At 40.5% G+C, this 23,931-nt stretch overlaps 1 protein-coding gene across 4 annotated transcripts; it reads right to left on the minus strand.

The window, feature by feature from the left end:
* Positions 1–109: 109 nt before the first annotated feature.
* On the minus strand, positions 110–23,313 carry CBLL1 (Cbl proto-oncogene like 1). 4 transcript variants are annotated; one of them, XM_066272193.1, is made up of 6 exons: positions 22,985–23,313; positions 16,687–16,854; positions 11,404–11,501; positions 10,734–10,817; positions 8,005–8,078; positions 110–5,488 (listed from the first exon to the last, which is right to left on the minus strand). In XM_066272193.1, exons 1-6 carry the CDS (start codon positions 23,031–23,033, stop codon positions 4,453–4,455), a joined length of 1,509 nt encoding a protein of 502 aa, XP_066128290.1. In that variant the 5' UTR covers positions 23,034–23,313; the 3' UTR covers positions 110–4,452. The 4 variants fall into 4 exon arrangements, with proteins under 4 accessions (XP_066128290.1, XP_066128292.1, XP_066128289.1 ...); XM_066272195.1 differs by lacking the exon at positions 22,985–23,313 and adding an exon at positions 22,038–22,395; XM_066272192.1 differs by having other exon boundaries at positions 111–5,488; positions 11,404–11,504; positions 22,985–23,307.
* Positions 23,314–23,931: the final 618 nt, after the last annotated feature.

A 23,931-nucleotide genomic window follows, 5' to 3' on the forward strand; every position in this document is an offset into this window, starting at 1 on the left:
CCCATGTTATCTGCATGGCTCTCACCTACTTAAATCTTTGACCAAATGTCTTTTCAATGAGTTCTACCCAAACCACTCTAATATATAGTTACAACACTGTCAACACCCAATTATCCTGGCTTTTCTATTCCATAGGATTTTATACTCACACAATTTAGTGAGATGCTAGTTGATTCTAGACTTGTGTATCTCAAGTGTAGAATGGTGTTTAGCGTATAAATACCTGAATGAATAAATTAATCTTTATATCCCAGAGAGTAGGTGCCCAGTATGTATTTATTGAATATAAATCATAAAATACCACATTTATCATGGGTTACAATGCTCAACCAGAGCCTGGAGCCTATTTATAGATCAGCTCTGTAACTACATATAATGACTAGGTAGAAATACACACCAAAGTTGTAACAGTACTTATCTCAGGGAGGTAAGTGTTCATGGCATCAGTGGTCAAGGGGATCTGTAGCTTTATTTGTAATATTACACTTCCCCCCAAAGCTATATTATCACTCCTGTGACTGAAATGAATAAATTTTAAAACAAAAAATTAGAGGTTTTGAAAATAACACAGCAAGAGAGAATTTTTCTAACTTAAGGCAGCAAGAGAACAATTTTAAAGGTAGATTAATAAGAAATGGGCTTAAATGCAATATGAAACTTAGTGCCTACTACTTAGAAATGAGATATTCTAAGGTAGTAACTTCAAAATGCTAGATTTTTAAAATATATATGGTTCTGTCCCAAGTGTAAGAGCTAAATCCACATCCTATCATTGTTCCTTTCAATCCTGTGATTTTCTAATGCCTAAAAAGTCTGTAACATAGGGCAACAGGACAATGAAACTTTAACACTACAATGTTCCTTTAAGAATTCTACCTTGGCCCTGGCCAGTTGGCTCAGTGGTAGTGTCAGCCTGGCGTGTGAGTGTCCCAGGTTCGATTGCTGGTCAGGCCACACAGAAGAGCCTATCTGCTTCTCCATTCCTCCCCTCTCTCCCTGACTCCTGCAGCCATGATTTGAAGCCACTTGGCCCTGGGCACTGAGGATGGCTCCATGGCCTCCACCTCAGGTGCTAAAAAACAGCTCCAGTTGCAATGGAGCAAGGACCCCAGATGGGCAGTGCTTTGCCCCCTAGTGGGCTTGCTGGGTGGATCCCATTTAGGGTGCATGTGGGAGTCTGTCTCTGCCTTCCCTCCTCTCACTGAATATATTTTTTTTAAATCTACCTTAACATCTTTTCTCTCGATGGGAAATTAAAAGGACATTTATCAAAACAAAAAAAAAGTTTGAAAATCCAAATGTTTTTATTAGTATCACTACTAAGTATTTTAACTAGCTTACCTCCCTCTCCACTTGAAGTTTAGGATATCCAGTATTGCTTTTAGATTGTGTATAAATTGCAACAAGTAAACTCTACTTGGTTTCAAGGCCACCATTTAAGTGATTACAGTTACAAACCAGTGAAAAATACATCCACTTCAGAAAATGTTTGAATGATTATGTCAAATTTCAATTAACATCAATATACCAGTTTGATGGCTGATCTAATAAGAAGTTTTTTGTTTTAGATATTTGTGAGGGTTTTTTTTTCCATGCACTTCTAGGATTTTCACAAAATTTTTTATCAGATAGGGCTACAGGGCTTTTCCAAAAAGATGGGTGAAAAATACTCCCAGTATGTTAGAACAAAGTCTAGAGCAGCTCTGTATACTATGTGAGCTTAAATATACGGTCAAATATCTTTTCCATTTATATTGCAGCAGTGTCTAACTAGTATTTACACAATAATTTTGAGGCAGTGGATTTTACAGGGCAAAATGGATATAAAGTCATTTCTTTACGGTCTTTGCAACTATTTCCCCAAAATACTAAATAATACTCATGTTTAATAAACATGCCACTAAGAAATTTATCGTTCAACTTGCTGGTTTTGATCTCCAAAAGTGAATCTAATTTTACTGCAAGTTCTTTCAACAGAAACATGAAAAATTCTGCATTTCCCCAAATGTGTCATCATTAGGTAAAAACTCATTTAGGCAAAATAGTATTTATGCTTGCATTTTATTGTTTTTAAGAATTAAACTGCCACCTCAGTAGTCTTAAGAGCAATATAATGAAACATACATACATTTAATTTAGACTATGTCCATTATAGATTCAAAGGCTTCCCTGAAATAAGGCTGGAATTCACATCTTTTTTCTTTAAGGAAAAAACAATACTAACAGTAATTTTGTTATTCTTCTACTACCCACCCACCCTCATTCAAACAATAACTGGATGAATTCAAGTCTAACACATTTAAAAATTTTGCCTACTACACATTCATCTGATTTGCCTCCCTGCATAATTTGTATTTCTTAAACCTAAATGAAATCATTTTTTAAAAGCCTCAAGAACTCCTAATATGTGGAATTTCATATTATTTTTTTGTCCAATGCATAGGCTACGTGGTTTCATAACCACATTCAACTCTAGCTAATTTCAATAAAAACAGAAGAGTTCTTCACAAATGAGAAGCTCAAATGAATTTGGGTATTCTATTACATGAAACCAAGAATAGTATTGGAGTTTCAACAGTGATATTTAACAGCTCCTAAATAGGGGCACAAAAGGAATCAAGTATGCAGCAGTCCAAGGACCTACAGTAATATGACAGGAGCACTCACCAGCTTTCAAGCGACTTCACTCCCATGCTTCTAGGAACAACGTCTCACTAAGAATATTACAGTAACACTGGACTCTCAAATTTATAGGTGTGAAAATTTACTTTTAAAAAAAGTGAATTATTTATGACTGGTTGAGGTTGAAATGGGGATTTATATTATTTCTAACTTCAGCTCTAGGTTCATAGATGACTTTGCATCTGATTATCCAAAATGAGAAACTGTTTTGCCTGTACCTGACAGAATTAAATGGTAAATTCATAATCAGTTCACCCTTTGTCAAAAAGAAATGTTCTAAATTTATATATTACAAACTATTCAATAAACGATATCTGCATACCACACATTTCATGTTTATATTATGCACCATTTTAGGGGGGAGGAAATACCTCACAGGGGTTTATTCAAAGGATACATAATAGAATCCTAAGAATAAGGAATTGTACATGAGTTCTGTAGAAACTGAGTGGTCATCTTAGCTGGACTATGTAACAAGCCCCTATAATGCAGAAGCTGACTCTAAAGGCACCTTATAAAGCACTGAGATTCACAATTTAGTCATCACTTTTCTCCAATACAAAATTATCTGGTAGTCTTCATTGCTGATGCCACACTAAAGTACCCAAATTTTAGATTGCTTAACCAATAAAAGGAAAAAAAATCATTTAAGTTTTTAAATTTCAAGTTAGAGAATCCTTACCACACAGAAATGAAACCTGAGCAATGCAAGTTTGTGACTTTAAGAATATCCTTCATTAATACAGTACTCCATTCCTCCATGGCATTCAATTTGTAATTTAAAACCCGACAAACAAGACTTTAAGCACAGGATCAAACTCTATCATGAAATGAGGAGTTACATAAAGCCTATTCAGCCCTAAATATTGAGTTTAAGACAATGAGCAGAGTAGAACATACTTCATTTAAAGAACACCATTTAAACAATTCTATAAAATAATGTTTCTTAAGACTAGTAAGTGGGGTGAATCATGTGATTCCAACCATTCAGTAACAAGCATCAATGAGTAACAACAGCATCCTCTCAACAGCTTGGAGCCTGTAAATTACTATGGCCGTGTCTTTCCAAATAACTAGTATTGCCTTCAATGTTACAAACATATCTCAGTTCTGGAATGCCGATGTATTCTGGTGCTCCTGAGGCTGCCTAAAAATGAAAAGGCATCCATGTGAAGTGCATTATATACTTAATATACCTCAAAATTTCAGTGCCTAGAGTGTGAAATAAAATTCTCTACCATTTAACAGTCTGCCTAACAGTAAATTATATTTTTACTTTTAGGATTTTATTGTAACTTTGGGAAAGTAGTGGTAAAACACATGGTTTTAAAAAACAGTATGTGGCTGCACTTAAATTCACATAAAAATGGCATTTTTACAACCATATTGAAATTTAATCCTTTTACACAGGTTAACAAAATGTATCACAAAAAAAAACAAACCTAGGTTTAACAAAAGCAATACTTTTGAAAGTGGAACAATAAAAATTTTTTCAGATTTTTACAAATGGATGCCTCTGGGTAAATTTACCACCCCCGGGGATCAGTGTTGTTAAAATATAGCTGGGCTCTACCGAGCCACATATCTGCACAACAGTATAATACTTGAAATCAATCCTAAAGTGAAGATTTAAAACCATTTTAAGAGACCATGACCTAAGTATTCTATAGGCACCTCATAAGAGGTGTTTTCCTTCCCCAGTCAAAGCTTAATTAAAAGACTGACTATACATAAGTTTTTTCATCGTATCTGCAGTTCAAAATGCTATCATCATTGGTAATACGGTCTATATCTTGTCTGATCTGGATGATGCGGTCCAGGAAGTGGGGTCTGAGAAGGCGGGCCCTGCATTCGTGGAGGCGGCGGCGGCCCTCTTGGTGCGGGCCATATACCAGGGCTCATCCCCCCCGGCTGTGTAAATGGGGGGCTCAGAGTTCCTTGGTCTTCAGTGAACTGGGGTAAAGAGTTAGGGTTATAATGGTGAGGAGGGGGTGCAGTTACAGGCGGACCACCATGTTGAGGTGGGGGAGGTCCTGGAGGAGGATGATTCATATAAGGTGGCATCTGGGCAATAATATGTCCAGGGGGAGGGGTTATTGGTGGTGGAGCAGAGGTCATTGGTGGAGGTGGAGCTTGGCTATAAACCAAGTGAGGAGTACCTGCAGCCTGGGGAGGATGTGGCATTGGATGGCTTATTGGTGGTGGAGGAGGTGGGGGTGGTGCATAATGTTGCTGTGGAGGCATAATATGATGAGGGTGCGAGACCACTGGCTGCCCCTGATACTCAGGATGATGGTGAGCAGGTGCTGGGGCAGGAGGTGGTGGTTCTCTAGCACCTGAATTTGAGTCATCCTGAATAGGGACAGTTATCAAATTGCTGTGCTTTCTTGTTGAAATACGAAAGGTTTCCTGACTGACTGAACGAGGCGGAGGTGGAGCCATGGACAACTCTGCTGGAGGAGCACGAATATCCTCGTGTGGCTGAGTATAGTGCTCATGTGACACATGTTGCAAAGGAGGTGGTGGCATCAGAATGTGCTGCTTTGGTGGAATATGGCTCATATGGTGCTTGTCTGGTGGCATGATAAAGCGATCAGGGATTTCAGCTGGTGGCGGAGCAATAGGAGGATGAACAGTTTCGAGTGCAGCCCGGGGAGCAGGCTTTCCAGCTCTCATGTGGCGGTGGTTGATATGAGCCTGTAAGTCTCTCTGAGACAGATACGTTCGCTTGCACCCTTGAACAATGCTGCACATGAAGAGAGAGCCTCGGGCACACTGCTCAATTCGCTGTACAGGGTCACTGCAGCTGAATTAGAAGCAGAAAAAGAACTGATTTACTAAAACAGACTGTAAAGAATAATGCACTTTCAAAGATATGCTTATTTTAAAATTTGTTATGGAAAATATTGCAAAAGTTCACACCAGAAATTATACTCTAAGTGAGCCTTTAATCTTTCCCAATTTGCTCTGTTCACTACTAAGCATCAGTATATCTATCAACTTCAGAACTCTTAATACAAGAAAAAACTGGTGTATCAAACAATGTTTTAAGAAAAACCTTATTCTTACCAAGACCTAGAATTTATCTGATTTTCTCAAACAATGCTATGCTTTGCATCCATTTGCAAAAATACAAACCCAGGAAGGGCAAACCAAATGTTACAATCACAGAACTCAAACTTGTCCGATATTTACTAAGCAACAAGCATCTGCTGTGCAAATACTACTAAGTGAAAGACAGGAAGTTGAAGAAGATGCTGCAAGAACTACAGAAACAAGTAAGAACATCCTAATTATCAGGGCTCTTCACATTACACAACATAAAATTTAAATTCAAACCATGGCTATCAAGAGTCTCTTAAGAATCTTTCTGGATGGTCAGTCAAATTTGCCACTAAAAAGTATTACACACTCCTGTCTTTCTAAGTTGTAAGCACTAGTTTTAACTTAACATTTTAATGACTCCAGGTCAAAATTATAACTATTCTTCATTCTCTATATTTAATCCACTCTTGCCTTTACTCTTCTGAAATAGTGGAGAAATGACTAAACTAGGAATCAGAGAACTGAGATCTGGTACCAGCTCTATAATCCTGGAGAAGACACTTAAACTGTTTCTTCATCTATAAAAGGGTTAAAACCCTACTCAATGTTTTTATATCTACTTCACCCAAGACCAATGGAACAATGAAAATGATAGTATTTAATCACTCAACACTATATATGCATCACTATAAGCTATTATCATTGAGCATGCATGCTGAGTCATTTGACACTATTAATTGGCTCTATGTTCTTGAATCTGAGTTGTGTCTGTATCTCCATCCTGCTGTAAGACTGGTACTAACAGGCTTCTAACTAGTGGCCATCTGACACACTTCTCCTTTTTTCTTCTTATTTACTGTAAGCTCAGAAGTATCTCCACAGTAACAGGATATGAGGCACTTGCTTTTGGATAATGCTTTAAAGCAGTGGTATATAACATTTACATTAACTTGGGATTGCCATCTCTTGACTTTCTGATTTGGGTCGGTTAATCCAGATAGGCTTATGTTCTAAATAACTAAGGGCCAACCAGTGAGGTGCTTACTGGAGTTACATTTAATGCCTTGAAAATTAAATTCCATTTCAAATATTAACATTGTTCTAATCTTACAATCAAAGAAAAAAGCTTTTAATGTACTCTACCATAGTGTACATCGAAAATCCTTTATCCCAATGAAGCTAACAAAGTAAGTTTAACATATAGTAATTTAGAGTAAATGTACACCATGTTGGAAAAGTATGCATTAGAGAAAACTATGCAAACAAGCAAACATGCACTTTTAATTTTGTAATTCTTCTGAATTATAATTCTAGAGAAGAAATATTCTTTAAACTCATACCACAGATTTTAAAACTTGTGACTTTAAAGAGCTAGTAAAAATACGCCAAGAGAATCAGTTTTTACTACTGGTTTGTCAAAGAAGCACCCTTTTCCTCTCCATGACGCCAGTCTTCCTATCTCACAAAAGGAAATCACCCCTTACAACTGTCTAGCTTTGGTTTCTTTGCTGTCAACCAAAAGTACGACTCTGGAGATAGCTTCTGACCCAGGCCAGGAGGTATCTAGGACAAGGAAGCTTCTCTCAAAGTTTTCCTCAAGCCTTCTATCAGGGGTTCCCACTGATACAAAAACTCCTAATTTAATCTGAATCCTTCAAGCCCATTCATTCCAGCATAGATCAACATAAACCAGTACCTCTAGATCTTTATAACTTGTCTGAGTCTATGCCATGATGGTGTTATAAGATATTCTCAGGACACAATAGTCAGATTTGAAGATAATAAATAAGAAGCTTATACTTACATATAGTACTTACCATACACTATTCGCCATACATATATATTTATTTAATTCTGATAACACAAGGAGGTAGAAGCTATTAGCTCTATTCTACAGATGAAGAAACAGTGTATATCACATAGCCAATAAATGGCAGAACAGGAATTTGACCCAGGAATTCTAATTCCAAAGTCTTTGCTCTCAATCACTATGCAACACTATCTCTCTAGCGGCATCCTATCAAAACAAGAAAACAACTGTTTTTGGCTTACAACAAATCTTGTGATGACAAATATACTTTGCCATTTTGGACACTCTGAAGTGACTGATGACAGCTCAGTATCCTAAGGAGAAGGCAAAGGCCAACTCTGGGCTCACAGAAAAGGGCAGCCATGCCCACACATTTGTACTCTGCTTTACATCACCTCTGACCTTTAACCAAGATTATAAATCTACAGCACAAACTTTATTATTTAAAAATTTACTGATGATCTTACCCTGGACACATCTTATCTCCTTTTTTTTCATGTAAAATAGCACAGTCATAGCAAAAAACATGCTTGCATGGAATCTGTGAACAGAGACATATTACAGTGATACATTATTAGAACAAATTAAAATATTTCCAAAAAAAATAATAGTAAGAACGGTGACCTAGACATAGAAGGCACTGGAGAACTGCTTGTTAAAATGAACATTTATGAAGTACTAATTACATCAAAGCAATAACCTTTTCAGTCACAAGCCCTTAAGAGGTTATGATGAACACTTGGATCCTTTCCCCAATAAATGTACACACATTCGCTTACACTTTCTGAAGGTATAAACCCTATAAATTGCATCCATGGTTCCTAAAGGTTAAAACTCCTGAAAAAGAATACTGTAACCATGTTTTATCTAATGTTGTTCCTCCTGAAACTATTCCAAAGCATTAAGATAACTATTTCCTACATGTAATAAAGGTTGCATTTTTCCCTGGTAGCTTTATAGTAATAAACTTATAAAAATCTAAAACTAAATCAAGAATCAGAAAAATGATGTTTGGCCATTTTAAAACTCACAGCCCATTACTGTTACTTAGCTATGTTATACTGTAAAGCAACAGTGCATAATCAATGCCCTTTACCATCAGAAATATATTGATTCAATTTTTTTTTCAAACACTAAAGTAGCCCTGGCCGGTTGGCTCAGAGGTAGAGCGTCGGCCTAGCGTGCGGAGGACCCGGGTTCGATTCCTGGCCAGGGCACACAGGAGAAGTGCCCATTTGCTTCTCCACCCCTCTGCCGCGCTTTCCCTCTCTGTCTCTCTCTTCCCCTCCCGCAGCCAAGGCTCCATTGGAGCAAAGATGGCCCGGGCGCTGGGGATGGCTCTGTGGCCTCTGCCCCAGGCGCTAGAGTGGCTCTGGTCGCAACATGGTGACGCCCAGGATGGGCAGAGCATCGCCCCATGGTGGGCAGAGCGTCGCCCCTGGTGGGCATGCCGGGTGGATCCCGGTTGGGCGCATGCGGGAGTCTGTCTGACTGTCTCTCCCTGTTTCCAGCTTCAGAAAAATGAAAAAAAAAAACAAAAAAACACTAAAGTAAAAGTACATTTTTAAAAGATTATGTCAAAAATACTATAAAATTACAGTTAGGGTTGTATTTTTCTTAATAATTAATATTCAATTTTCAGGCCCTGGTCTGTTGGCTCAGTAGTAGAGCATTGACATGGCTGTGGAAGTCTCAGGTTCGATTCCCAGTCAGAGCATACAGGAGGAACAACCATCTGCTTCTTCACCCCTCCCTCTCCCTACCCTGTTCTCTTTCTCTCTCTCTTCTCCTCCTGTAGCCAGGGCTTGATTGATTCGAGCACGTTGGCCCCAGCCACTGAGAATGGCTTCATGGAGCCTCAGCCTCAAGAACTAAAAATTGCTCAGCTGCAAGCACTGGCCCCAGATGGGAATCACTGGGTGGATCCTGGTCAGGGTGCATGTGGGAGTCTATCTCCCCTACTCACACTTCAATTAAAAAAAGGAAAAGCCCTGGCCAGTTGGCTCAGCGGTAGAGCATAGGCCCGGTGTGTGGAAGTCCTGGGTTCAATTCCCAGTCAGGGCACACAGGAGAAGCGCCCATCTGCTTCTCCACCCTTCCCCCTCTCCTTCCTCTCTCTTTCTTCCCCTCCTGCAGCCAAGGCTCCATTGGAGCAAAGTTGGCCCCGGTGCTGAGGACGGCTCCATGGCCTCCGCCTCAGGCGCTAGAATGGCTCTGGTCACGGCAGAACAAGGCCCCAAATGGGCAGAGCATCGCCCCCTGGTGGGCATGCCGGGTGGATCCTGGTCAGGCACATGCTGGGTGGATTCTGGTCGGGCATATGCGGAAGTCTGTCTGACTGCCTCCTGGCTTCTAACTTCAAAAAAATACAAAAATACAAAGGGGAGGGAAGGGCAGGGGAGAGGAGGGGAGGGGAGGAAGGAGGGAGGGAGGGTTGATTCAATTCTCAGAAATAACAATGCTACTAATGCAGTTTTACACTAAAAATTATAGCCTTCAGAGATGAATAACTGGGCCCTGGACAGTTTGCTCAATGGCTAGAGAATCAGCCTGGCACACGGGTATCCTGGGTTCAATCCCCAGTCAGAGCACACTTGAGAAGTGACCATCGACTTTCTTTTCTTTTTTTTTTTTTCATCGACTTCTTTTCAACTCCCTCTTCCCCTTCTCTCTTTTTTCCCCTCTCACAGCCAGTGGCTTGACTGGTGCAAGCGTTGGCCTGGGACTCTAAGGATAGTTCGGTAGGTCCGAGCGCGTGAGTCTCAAGCACTAAAAATAGCTTAGCTGATTCAAGCATCGGACCTAGACAGGGGTTGCCAGGTGGATCCCAGTCGCGGAGCATGTGGGAGTCTGTCTCTCCATCTCCCCTCCTCTCAAAACAGGAAAAAAAAAACAACGAAATGAAAAATTGTATATTAAACAAGGGCGAGGGGAACATTTTTCCTTAATAAACAGAGTATCAAATAGTACAAAGAAATTACTTAGTTTTCAGAAGTTAGTTCACTTAATACTTGACAAGCAATTCAAAAGTTTGTCAAGATCATTACATTAAATGAATATTACCCCAAAATTTCCCTTAACTATTTCACATTTATTTTAAATGTCATAAACTTAGCCATTAACAGTGATAAACCTATCAACTTAAATTTCAGAATCCTACCTCTACAAAAATGTTTACATTTACAAAGACACTTACCATTCGACCATAGATCTTAATAGGCAATCCACATTTGTCACAGAAATGAACTGGTGTATCATCCTTTTCACCTAGGATGTTTATCTGTTGAAATGGTACAATTAAAACTTTCCTTTTAAGCATTTCTAAAAATCCTACCTATAATTTATATAATAAATTTACATTTTATAAATGTCATAAAGTAATTAGAAATCAAAATTTCTTGGTATCCTCACATATTCTACACCATTGGCTGAACTACCAGGGTTTTTTGTTTTTCTCTTTAGTATTAATGGTTTTTTATTTTACTTGACTTTACTAAAATGGTTTCAAATTATTTTTGGAAATGGTGGAATTAAGGCATCAATAAACAAATAAGTTGTGTGTGGTGAAAGACACAGCTATTTCAAAAGTTTATGTCACCTGACCTGTGGTGGCGCAGTGGATAAAGCGTCAACCTGGAAACGCTGAGGTTGTGGGTTCAAAACCCTGGGCTTGCCTGGTCAAGGTACATATGGGAGTTTATGCTTCCTGCTTCTCCCCCCTTCTCTCTCTCTCTCTCCTCTCTATAATGAATAAATAAAATCTTAAAAAAAAAAAAGTTTACGTCACTGCCTATGTATTTGCACTGTTCTAATAAAATATTTAAAATATTTTATTGTTCTAATAAATGCTTTTATTTCAATTATACCTGAAAGTCCCAAAAAAGGTGTCCAGGAAATCTTCGCTGACTTCCAAACAGTTCGCCCCCTTTACAGTCATACCGTTCTTCTTCAGTATAATCAAATCCTTCTGAGAAAGAAAGGGTTGTCTATTAACTTTTCACATCTCAAATTTCATTCTGGAAGTACATATACATGGTAAAATAGGCCTGTTCCCTGATGCTCTTCAAAGCTCTATGACCAAGATAATCAAGAATAATTTATCCTGAAATAAGAGGGCTGCAGGTTCAATCCCTGGTCAGGGCACATACATGAAGCACCCAATAAATGCAGAATTGAGTGGAACAACAAATGAATGCTTCCCTTCCGCTCCCCTCTGTCTCAATCAATAAATTAAAATAAAAAAATAAAAATAAGCCCTGGCTGGATAGGTTGGTTGGTTGAGTGCCGTGCCAGAGCACAGAGGTTGCTGGTTTGATTCCCCAGTCTGGGCACATAGAGGAGCAGCTCCCTGATCCTGTCACTCACTCTCGCTATTAAAATAGAAGACCAGTTTTAACACCAGCTGGAAATTATCTTGGTGATCAATGTCTTCCAAATCTCTACTTCAAAACTGAAAATATTGCAATAAGGAGACCATAGTAACAACACAAAGAGGCCAGATCTAGAAACAGACCTCAGACCTCTCCACTACCATTCTAGTACTCTTATTACTGGTTCAACTATTTCTAGTATAAAACTTTACTAATTACCATCATCATGCTTATTATACAAACTAAGATAGATCATTTAATCTATCTACAAAAGTAGTACCATTCAGCAAGAGGCTAAGGAATATAATGAAAAATAAAAAAAATTCTTCAGGTATTCTTGTTATGACTTAATAAATTAGATATCTTCTTCTTCAGACTTAAACTGAGCCTGATTTTAGAAATAACAGCATATTGATACTTTATCCCTCCAATTAAAACCACTCCCTGATTAATTATCCAAATTGAAGAAGCTACATCATATCTACTTACAAGTATCCTCCCCTATACTGCATATATTAGGATCAGCATACTTAAAAAATATGAAGATTAAATGAGCTCGCTTTCTTTGAACTAATGAAAAGGGTGATGGTAATCTTGTCATTCCATACAAAACGAAATGAAAACTAATGACCAGTCTGATTAGGATTCTAAAGAATCCAATGTACTAAAGTAAAGCTGAGAAGACAAATCTATCCCTCCAAAGTGCCAGGCTTCTCACTACTTTTTTGGCCCTAAAACTAGTAAACATAGTAGTGAAGCACACAAGTTTTAACTTTATCCACATGACTAAATTACAGCACCTGTGTACAAACACAGAAACACAAACTGGGATGAGACAGACAAATGGAGAGACAAACACAGACAGACACACAAACACACACAGTGATACAAGAATTTTTTTAAAGCTGATATATATACTTCAGTATACTGCTATGTAATTATCTCCAAACAAATGTAGAGTTCAAAGAGTGTTCTTATAATTTTTATCTGAGTGACTATAGGCTCTTATATAACCTAATTATACCTTATAAAGGCCAGTGTCATCTAAAACTCAAAATAAGGCCCTGGCTGGTTGGCTCAAAGGATAGAGCATTGGCCCAGTGCATGGACATCCCAGGTTTGATTCTCAGTCAGGGCACAAGGGAGAAGTGACCATATGCTTCTCTACTCCTCCCTCAGACAGGGGCTCAATAGGTTTGAGGACTGGTCCCAGGTGCTAAGAATAGTTTGGTTGGTCCTAGCCTGTCAGCATCAGGTGCTAAAAATAGCTCAATTGATTTGAACATCAGCCCCAGACAGTGGTTGCTGGGAAGATGCTGGTTGGGGCACATGCAGGAATCTGTACCACCATCTCTCCCCTTCTCTCAAATAAATAAATAAATAAATAAATCTCAAAATAAAAAAATCTATTTTTCTTATTTATCTAAAACTCAAAAAATTATTGAGTAGAACAAGTGCCAAGGAAATTAGGAGTGCATTATCATTTTTCAGAGTAGTTCAACCTGCACTGCCATCTATAACTAAACCATACATATATTTGGATAGATACATACCAGCCCCAAACACCACTATTCTGAACAATAGCTAGGAATAAAAACCAATCAGTAATTTTTATACCAAACAGGTGAATCTAATATATCCAAAAATTATCTTCAGCCTCAGTTTGCTCTATTAAGAGAGAGACTTTGGAAAGGGATGTAGGCTTGAGGCAGAAGGAATAACTGAGAGGTAAACGGTGATAGGAGGATTTTAGCTCTTCTGCACTGTTTGGGTTATTACTAGACATAAACATTACTGTGTAGTTTTAAAAAGTTACTTAAAAAACAATAAGGCCAAAGGGGGAGACCCGAGTGACTGTTAGTGTAATAGCAGCCCTAAATTGCTACCACTATGATTTACAATATTTGACTTTAAATACTTGTTCTAATGGGGAGAGATACCCTATAATAAAGGGAACAATAATATAAGGTATAACTGAAACCATTTGATTCTAAAAAAGGAAATATGGACAGGTTATTAGGAAAGAATAGAAAATCTAGAAATAGATACAAATACTTGTAGAACTTTAATATATGATAATGGTGGGATTCCCATTCAACAAGGGAAAGATAGATTATTCAATGGCTGGGAGAAGTAGCTAGCTGTTTTACAGAAAAAAATAAAGCCAAACTCCACTTTTTTTCTTAAATAGCAGAATCCATGATGCTCCAAAGCAAGGGTCAGCAAACTCTGTAAAATACCAGATAAGTAAATACTTACTTACACAATTACTCAACTATGCCACTACAGTGTGAAAGCAGCCATACAATACGTGAATGGGTGGGCATAGCTATGTTCCAGTAAAACTTTATCTGACTCACGGGGCATAGTTTGCTGACATTGTAAAAAGGTAAGATGGGAAAACTGTTTTATACTCACAGAATATGAGACAGGCCTTTCTAAGAATGTCATAAAACCTAGAAGTCATGACAGAAAAGACTAGATCTGCTACCCAGAATCTTTGAACTTCTCTACAACAAAAATTTTATATATAAAATTCAAGACATGTAAACAATGTATGACAAAGAGCTAATTTTATTAATTTTAAAAGAACTCATAAAAATCAAGACAACTAAACAGAAAAAAAGAAAATGAGAAAAGAATATAAACCAATAGAGCCCAGACAAAAGAAACAACTAATAATGTGAAAAGATATGTAACCCCACTCAGAATTAAAGAAATGTGTTTTTTTTTCATTTTTCTGAAGCTGGAAACAGGGAGAGACAATCAGACAGACTCCCGCATGCGCCCGACCAGGATCCACCCGGCAGGCCCACCATGGGGCAACGCTCCGCCCACCAGGGGACGATGCTCTGCCCATCCTGGGCGTCATGTTGCGACCAGAGCCACTCTAGCGCCTGAGGCAGAGGCCACAGAGCCATCCCCAGCGCCCAGGCCATCTTTGCTCCAATGGAGCCTTGGCTGCGGGAGGGGAAGAGAGAGACAGAGAGGAAAGCGCGGCGGAGGGGTGTTGAAGCAAATGGGCGCTTTTCCTGTGTGCCCTGGCCGGGAATCGAACCCGGGTCCTCCACACGCTAGGCCAACGCTCTACCGCTGAGCCAACCGGCCAGGGCAAGAAATGTTTTATCAAAACAAAAATTGTGAGCCTGGCCAGGCGGTGGCGCAGTGGGTAGAGCGTCGGACTGGGATGCGGAAGGACCCAGGTTCGAGACCCCAAGGTCGCCAGCTTGAGCGCGGGCTCATCTGGCTTGAGCAAAAAGCTCACCAGCTTGGACCCAAGATCGCTGGCTCGAGCAAGGGGTTAGTCAGTCTGCTGAAGGCCCGCGGTCAAGGCACATATGAGAAAGCAATCAATGAACAACTAAGGTGTCTCAATGAAAACTGATAATTGATGCTTCTCATTTCTCTCCGTTCCTGTCTGTCTGTCCTTGTCTATCCCTCTCTCTGATTCTCTCTGTCTCTGTAAAAAAAAAAAAAATTGTGAAAGGTTAGTAGTATGTACCAATATTGGTGTGTGGGAGTATAAACTGATGTACTGTTTTTGAAGAGCCATTGGACAATATCTGTCAAATTCTAAAATGCACAGTATCCAAAAAGTTCTAAAATGCAAAGTTTAAATTCTACCAAGTATATACACTAAAGTATATGTACAAGGATATTTACTGCAATATTGTTTTTAACAGCTAAAAATTAGATAAACTGTTAAATAAGTTATGGTAGCCATAAATGATATACACAGCCTGACCGGTGGTGGTGCAATGGACAAAACACTGACCCAGAACCCTGAGGTCACTCGCTCTAAACACACAATCTCAAAGTTCACCAGCATAAGCCCAAAAGGTCACTGGCATGAAAAGCCCAAGGTTGCTAGCCTGAACAAGGGGACACTGGAATGGCCCTGATCAAGGTACATACGAGAAGCTCAACGTACATCTAAAGCGAAAGCAGCCTGACCTGTGGTGGCGCAGTGGATAAAGCGTCGACCTGGAAATGCTGAGGTCGCTGGTTCGAAACCCTGGGCTTGCCTGGTCAAGGCACATATGGGAGTTGATGCTTCCTGCTCCTCCCCCATTCTCTCCCCCCCTTTCTAAAATGAATAAAAAATAAATAAAAAAATAAAGCGAAAGCAACTGAGTTGATGCTTCTCACTCTCCCTTGCTGTCTTTCTCTTACTCTCTCCCTCTCTTAAAAATAAATAAAATAAATAATTTTTAGAAAATGAAATACCTAAGCCTATTTTCTTAAATGATGTACGTATATCTGTATGAACTGACAAGGCAAAACCTCAAATGCATCTTACTTGAAAAAAAGGGCAGTTAGACCTGAAAAAATAACTATTAAAAAGTCACAACAGATCATTTTGGGGAGAAGAGTTGTAGGGGACAGAGGGACACTAATATGCTTTCTGCAATATTGTTTAGATTTTTTATAAACAATAAACAGTTTTACTTCTTTTGTAAAAGAAACTGAACCAAAATACAGGGTGGAGCAAAAATTGGTTTACAGTTGTAAGTATGCAAAACAAAATTTACAGTGTATTTTTGTATTATTAATTACTGTATTATCTTCCAGAAGAACTGAAGACTTACTTTACCACCACCCTGTATTTATAAATGGACAGAAAAGTATAACATGCCCCAATGAGACATCAGTAAGACTGAAGAATGAGGAGTGTACAAGTTTTAAAAGGTAGCTATAAGCAAATAACATCACATGGATTACTTGGTGAAATCAGATACAACAAAAAGACCTCCGGACCTGTTAGTTTAAACAAATTACCTTCATCACCAGGTGGAGCCTTGGCAGGCATTCTGTTTATAGTCCTTGGAGTACGAGGTACAGTTTTGGCTTTGTTCCCTTGTTTGGAGATGAGCTTTATAGGAATTCTTCTTCGAACATCAAGACCACCCAATGATCCAGAACTATTAGTGCCTTGTAACTCATTGTCTATTTTAGGGGAAAAAAATAAGTTGTAATTTCTTTTAGTTTTTCTTTTTGAAGATTATTCTGCCAGTTATTAAAGCAAATACTCAACATTATCAAGGGCTGAATATCTGGGTTCTGATTTTAAATACTATGTTATATAAGTTTAAGTGCTAATTTTCTCTAATTTGGAAAAACCCTTTAAGAAATGCTTTTGAGCCTGACCTGTGGTGGCGCAGTGGGATAAAGCGTCGACCTGGAACACTGAGGTCGCCTGTTCAATACCCTGGGCTTGCCTGGTCAAGACACATATGGGAGTTGATGCTTCCTGCTCCTCCCCTTTCTCTCTCTCTCTCTCTCTCTCTCTCTCTCCCCTCTGAAAATTGAATAAACTCTTTAAAAAAAAAAAAAAAGAAATGCTTTTGAGACATGGAACCTTTCAAAAAGTTGACAAGTTATAGAACTCTCTCTAAAAAAGTAGACAATAAAATTATTCATATAATTCCAGAGGAATTTATGGAAACATAAAACCCCTCATGAGACCAAGATAAGGACTTCTGTCTTAAAGTGACTAAAAGAGATATTTTAAAATAAAAAGAGCAAGAGGGAGAAAAAAAAGAAAGTAAACTACCCCTATCTCCACCAAACATGCATTCAATAAATTTAGTAACTAAAACTACATCAGAGCAATCACTAAAATTGAAAACACAAAACTAACACTGACAATGGTAAAATTAAATAACACATTCAATTGAAGTTTGGTTTAAGGAAAAAAAATATTCCTTTAATTGTAAAACAGTTTTTCTAAGAGCAATTGGAAATATAGTAAAAACTATAGCACCATTTAGTAGAAGCACACAATAACATTATCTGTGCCATAACATTTCTAGATGTACACAACTGTTACTCTTAGCACTGTAATGGAAATTACAATAGTTTAGAAAGATACAAGGTTTCTGTACTTCAACTAGGTCTAAACAACTGACACTTTCTAAGTTCCTGCTTGCTATTAACTATGAAATAACTCTTATCCCGTAAGTAACAGGGGCACTATTTCATAGAACTGACTCCATTGGAAGCTTAAAAGTCACCTTTTCTCAAAATATTACCTCACAGAAATTATTCACCTTTACCTACCAAAGACAGAAAGGAAAATGCCATGAGTAGGAAATACAAATAAAATAATTCTCTAAAACAGTAATGCTTTAAACACGGCTCGTCATTGAAGCTGTATGACTGCCATTGTAGGCAATAATACAATCGAGACTGATAGCCAAGCAATCCACATTAATAAAGCCAAATTTGGAAGTAGTAACTAATGACCTCCAAAGACATACTAAATTCACAATGATTTCCACTCCTTCTGAACAGTATCTATACGAACAAAATTCAAAACGGGACCTTAATAATTAATTAAAATATCTTTCAGTCTACTTTCTATTACTTTTATCCTGATTTTCAAATAACTAAAAAAGTAAGTTGTTGCAGACAGAGGATTAACAGAACACCACCGCCCTTCAGAACTCTTAATAATGTTACTTTGGTGAATGATCAAAACACCAACTTTCCAATACTAGAGGTAGAGGCCTTTTCCCATCTCCCTAAGCATTTGAAGTCACTAGAGTAGCTTGCTTAGCCTACTTCGACTTTCAAAAGCCTGCTGTCCCTTAATACTTCGCTGCCAGCTTCATTCTGGGTCTAGCTTGGGTATCTGGTTTATTAGGAATCAGAATATACAGCACAATTTCCCTTTGAACATGCCAACTAAAAAACATAACGCACGTTAACACCAAGTCTTTGGATATCACAAAGAAAGAACTAAGGATATAACTGGCCAGTTAACGTGAATCCACTTTTTTTTTTTTTTTTTTTTCTCTGAAGCTGGAAACGGGGAGAGACAGTCAGACAGACTCCCGCATACGCCCGACCGGGATCCACCCGGCACGCCCACCAGGGGCGAGGCTCTGCCACGACCAGAGCCACTCTAGAGCCTAGGGCAGATGCCAAGGAGCCATCCCCAGCGCCCGGGCCATCTTTGCTCCAATGGAGCCTTGGCTGTGGGAGGGGAAGAGAGAGACAGAGAGGAAGGAGAGGGGGTGGAAAAGCAAATGGGCGCTTCTCCTATGTGCCCTGGCCGGGAATCGAACCCGGGTCCCCCGCACGCCAGGCCGACGCTCTACCACTGAGCCAACCAGCCAGGGCCAAGGTGAATCCACTTTAAAAAAGGAAAAACACTTCTATATTCTATCATTTTCTAAAGGCGTATTTAGAATTTTATCTTGAATTAAAGGAACCAAGAAATATTTTATTTTCTAAAATTTAGGTTACAGTTACAACTAGGTGCTAATTCTTAGAATGAGCCAAGAATAAATCAAATGTTAACTATGTAGAAGTTTCTTGGAGTAATTTTTCCAGCAAAATGCTATTCGAACACCACCAAATAGCCTTCATTATACAATATGTTTGACTTTTTCAGCATAATCACAAAATCAGTACTTTTGCATAATTTTGCATCAATTTCCAAGAGCATCTCTTAACCCTTTGATATTAAAATCATTCTTTTGAGATGCCTATCATGGCCTAATGTCTCCAATTAACTGGCTAACTGCCATTTCCTCACTTGCCAATTATTTTATTTATAATTCAAATAGCTTGTGAATTTCATGAGAACCTGAGTCTTTTGTATGGTTTGAAACATCAAGGATGCATTAGCTAAAAAAAATAGAAAACAAGCTAGTGTTAAGCAGCAGCAGGGATTTCTGAGCAAAAATTAATTTTTAAGTGGTCACTCATTAGTGATTATTTTTATGTTAAGATGACTCTCACTTTCTTAGGCAACCTTCTAAATTTAAAATTAGGACACTAAATACACATTTACCCGTATTCCAATTTCCTAACATAACATTCTCTAAACTGTGAATGAGGCTTGAGTTCCATCTCCAGTAATATACTCAAATGAGAAATATTTTGCTAATGTATGTGTTTGCTACTCAAACATCAAGATCCTAGAATTTCAGTTCTATAGTATTTCTAGACTAGTACTGGAGTTCCTCCTCTGTATTCCCTTTCCTTAAGTAATCTTGTCCAGCCTCATGCATTAAAACATCAACTATGCAGTACCAGGTCCCAAATATGTTTTTTTCAACTCAAATCTTTCCTCTGATCTCTACCTAACATTTCCCTTTGCATGACTCAATATATATTTCATACTTAACAGTCCAGTCCAAAATCTTGTTCCCAAATTCCCATGAATCACCTCTACCCTTTTAAAACGTTTTCCTCCCTTCGCCCTGGCCGGTTGGCTCAGTGGTAGAGCGTCCCCCTGGCGTGCAGGAGTCCCGGGTTCGATTCCCGGCCAGGGCACACAGGAGAAGCGCCCATCTGCTTCTCCACCCCTCACCCTCTCCTTCCTCTCTGTCTCTCTCTTCCCCTCCCGCAGCCAAGGCTCCACTGGAGCAAAGTTGGCCCGGGCGCTGAGGATGGCTCTGTAGCCTCTGATTGCGGCAGAGCGACACTTCAGATGGGCAGAACATCGCCCCCTGGTGGGCATGCCGGGTGGATCCCGGTCGGGCAGGGTCGGGCGCATGCGGGAGTCTGTCTGACTGCCTCCCCGTTTCCAGCTTCGGGGGGGGAAAAAAAAAGTTTTCCTCCCTTCAATTACCTCAATTGTCTATTTTCTATTATTCTTGCCTCCCTCTCTTAAACCAATTATCATAGAAGAGTGGGCAAAAAGAGACCTACAACTGTTGAGTACTCAAAAGTTCATTCTTGTATTACTAATTGTATTATTTTCCATAAGAAAAACTGTAAACCGACTTTTACCTCACCCTGTATTTTTAAAAGAGATGTTCCTCCTCTACTTCTGTTCAAAGGCTCCATATCGCAATTAAAATAAAATCCAAATCTTTGCCATGGCCTTCAAAGTCTTGCACAAACTGACTCCTGCCCTCCTTCCCAATCTCATCTGAGAGCTCTATCCCTCTTGCTAATATAACTAAGCTCCAGCAAACTGGTCTTCTCCTTTTTTTCCTATTTGTGTTTGTACTTGCTTTCCTCCTGATTTATTCCATGGCTGGCTTCTTCTCAACCATCAGATCTCAAATTTAAATGTAACCTTTCCAGAAAGAACTTCCCAGACCACCATTTCTGAAGCACCCTCCAATTAGTCTTTACAACAGCATCCATTTACTGTCTTCACAGAACTTATCATGATCTGTAAACATTCGGGAATTTTTTAAATTCTATTGTATCTTCCCCAATAGAATGTAACCTCCATGACAGCAGTAAGGCAGTCGGTCTTGTTTCCCATTCCATTTCCAGCCCTACAAGTATGTTTTATATGTCTACACAATATATATAAAAACACACTGAGGACATTCCAACCAAAACTTAATACAGGGAAAAGCCTTTTTCTTCTACTTGTGATATGATTGACATAACTGTATGGAGCACTAACTTAACTCATTCAATGTCCAAAACCATAAGGAAGCAAAAGCCAAAAGAGCACATAACGAAGAGTGGAACCATTCTCCCTTGGAGAAAGATTTTAAGTACTGTACCTCGATTTTAAACTCCCTTTGTAAATGTCCCCAAATGATGAGTAAGGATCACAGGGAAAGAACGCGGGGCATGCTTTGGGTTTAGATGGGAAAGCAGCTCCGGGTATCGTTCCGAAAACCACATCTGATTCATTTCTCCTACTTCTATAAGGGCCGGAGACAATAACGACAAGCGGTGACTGCCGCTGCACCCGCCCAAAGCCGACTGAGACAGCAGGAAGTCTCCAACCCACTCTCGCGCACCGACTCCCGGCGTAACGAGGATTCCCCGACGCCGAGATCGCGATCTACCAGCCAGTCCCATAACGCTGGGCAGAGTACCCGGGATGAGTTTTTGAAAAGACCCAGCGCGCTCTCCTCCCCACAAGGCCCGCGCCGCCCGCCGCTGGGGCTCGGGCTCAGAGCTCCGCAGAACGAGAGAAGCAGCGGCTACTGCAAGCACGGAGGCTGTGGGTACCACACCGGACAGTAGGCCAGGAAGCAGCAGGCGCTTGCCGGGCACCGGGAGGGGTCTGTGAGATTTCTTTCTCACCGCCACACCCCAGTGCTGTAGGTTGAGCACAACCTCTCTATGCCCGCTAAGCGACCAGTCCCAGGCCAGCCAAGGGGGCATAGTACCGGGACCCCCCACTGCCTCCGCCTCCTTACCAGTGTGATCCATGATTCGGCTCGCACAGCACAGTGGGAGCGGAAGTCAACTGCGCCGGAGTCGCAGGGAGCGCGTGCGCGCTACCTTCCGGAGCCTGGGAGGCGGAAGTGCGCCCAGGTTACCCCGGCTTTGGCCTGCAAGGGCCTTCGTCTCTCACGTACACTACCCTACTCCGGTGAGGAAGTCGGGCATAGCTCGGGCCGAGGGAGAAAGAGCGAGTGTGCGAAGAGCTTCGGTGTCGAGGTTGCTACGGCTTCTCCTCACGTGCTTCAAGAAAGAGTAGCCTTTAACTGTGGAAAGGAGACCGACGGAAGGGGGAAAGCGGTAGTAACCGGTGTAATAAACTCCCGGCAGGTGAGGCGGTGACCCGCCCCCGCGGCGCGTGGCCTTCTGGGACTTGTAGTACGCCGGAGCCCTCGAGCCGGCCAGGCCCACTGCGCAGGCTCGGCGGTTGGGCTGGCCCCACCCCGCGGGCGGAGTAACGGTTTGGAGTCCCCCAGGTCAGCGAGCTACTGTCTCCTCCCCGAGGTCTGGGGAAAGTGTGCACTCGCGCTCCGGCGGGCGTCCTCCTGCGGGAGGTTGCCCAGGGGATGGCTGAGCTGAGTGAAGCGCCCAGCTAGAGAGAAAGGTTCTATGCGTCAACTCACTGTCGCTTTGTCGTGACGAGCTGCACAGACCCACGCACAGCGGACTTGGGTTCCCACCTCCAAGTCTAACTGCGGCAACACGTGTACAATGCTTGACCAGCGTCCACTGCCCGGCGGGCCGCTCGTGACCGTGCCCATGCCGGTGCTCGTGCCCGTGCCGAGGGGCAGCCAGAGCGCGGCCCGGAGGACGCGCGGGTCGGACGCGGGCGTGGCGCGGCGGGCGCTCGGGGAGGGCGGGAGGCAGAGGTTACAGAGGAAAGGCCTGGGATGAGGAAAGGAGTTACCGTAACTGACAGTACCTAGTTCCAGCTCTCGGTCCCGGAGGTTTGTGGGTGCAGCCGCTTGCATCTTCCTCTGCCAGAACAAAGGCGAGGGCCGGGGCTCCCGGGGACCTTCGGTGCAGCCGCCGACCCGCTGAGCCCGCGGCCTCTCAGCCCTTCACACCTGCCCTCGGACGAGTCGAGGAGCACAATTACCGGGAAACAAGCTGGGGAGTCGAGGGATTTGGGTTCTATTCTTGTCTTCCCTTGGTGACGACATCGTTACCGGGTTATGCACGCTTTCAGTGCCAGAGTTCCTAGATCAATAAGAGCTTATTTTGACCTCTTTACAGAAATATTTTCGTGGTACTGACGTCCAAATAAAGTGTGTGTAGCCATGTGCTCTGTATGATTATACAATAACAGCTTTTAATAATAATATGATCAGTGAGTGGTTTTACTGGCATCTTTAAAAGACACACTATCTGCAGCTCTATAAACAAGTTTTTAAGTTCATTCACAACTAAGCACAATTGTGTATCAAAATTACCCCTGCTTTTGTTAAAATGTAGGTTTTTGAATTTGTAAGTGGTTTTCACGATATTTTCAATTGCTTGGGCTTATTTTTTATTTTGAAGGTTGGAGAAAGCTTAACCTTTCTCCCATACGTCCTTATCTTTTTAAATACGGTGCTGATGTGGTCGGACATTTCACCAATTTGGGTTATTAAAGAAGGTAGTTTTCACCTAGAAAGGGCTCTTTATTTTTTCTATCCTCATATTAGCCTATCGACCATGCTTTAGATTGCTGCAAATTCAGGTTCTGAATAATATCGGTGTCTGCTGATGCTACTATTGAAAGAATTAGAATAAAAAAGAAACTTTAAAATGTATTTAGTAAATCAGAAGTTTTGTCAGCGTTTTATGGTCCATCAAGTTATGAAAATTTATTAAAGGAAGAATCACTTATTTAGCCTTTCTGTTGAT

The sequence above is a fragment of the Saccopteryx bilineata genome, chromosome 4 (assembly GCF_036850765.1).
Source record: "Saccopteryx bilineata isolate mSacBil1 chromosome 4, mSacBil1_pri_phased_curated, whole genome shotgun sequence".
NCBI lineage: Eukaryota > Metazoa > Chordata > Mammalia > Chiroptera > Emballonuridae > Saccopteryx > Saccopteryx bilineata.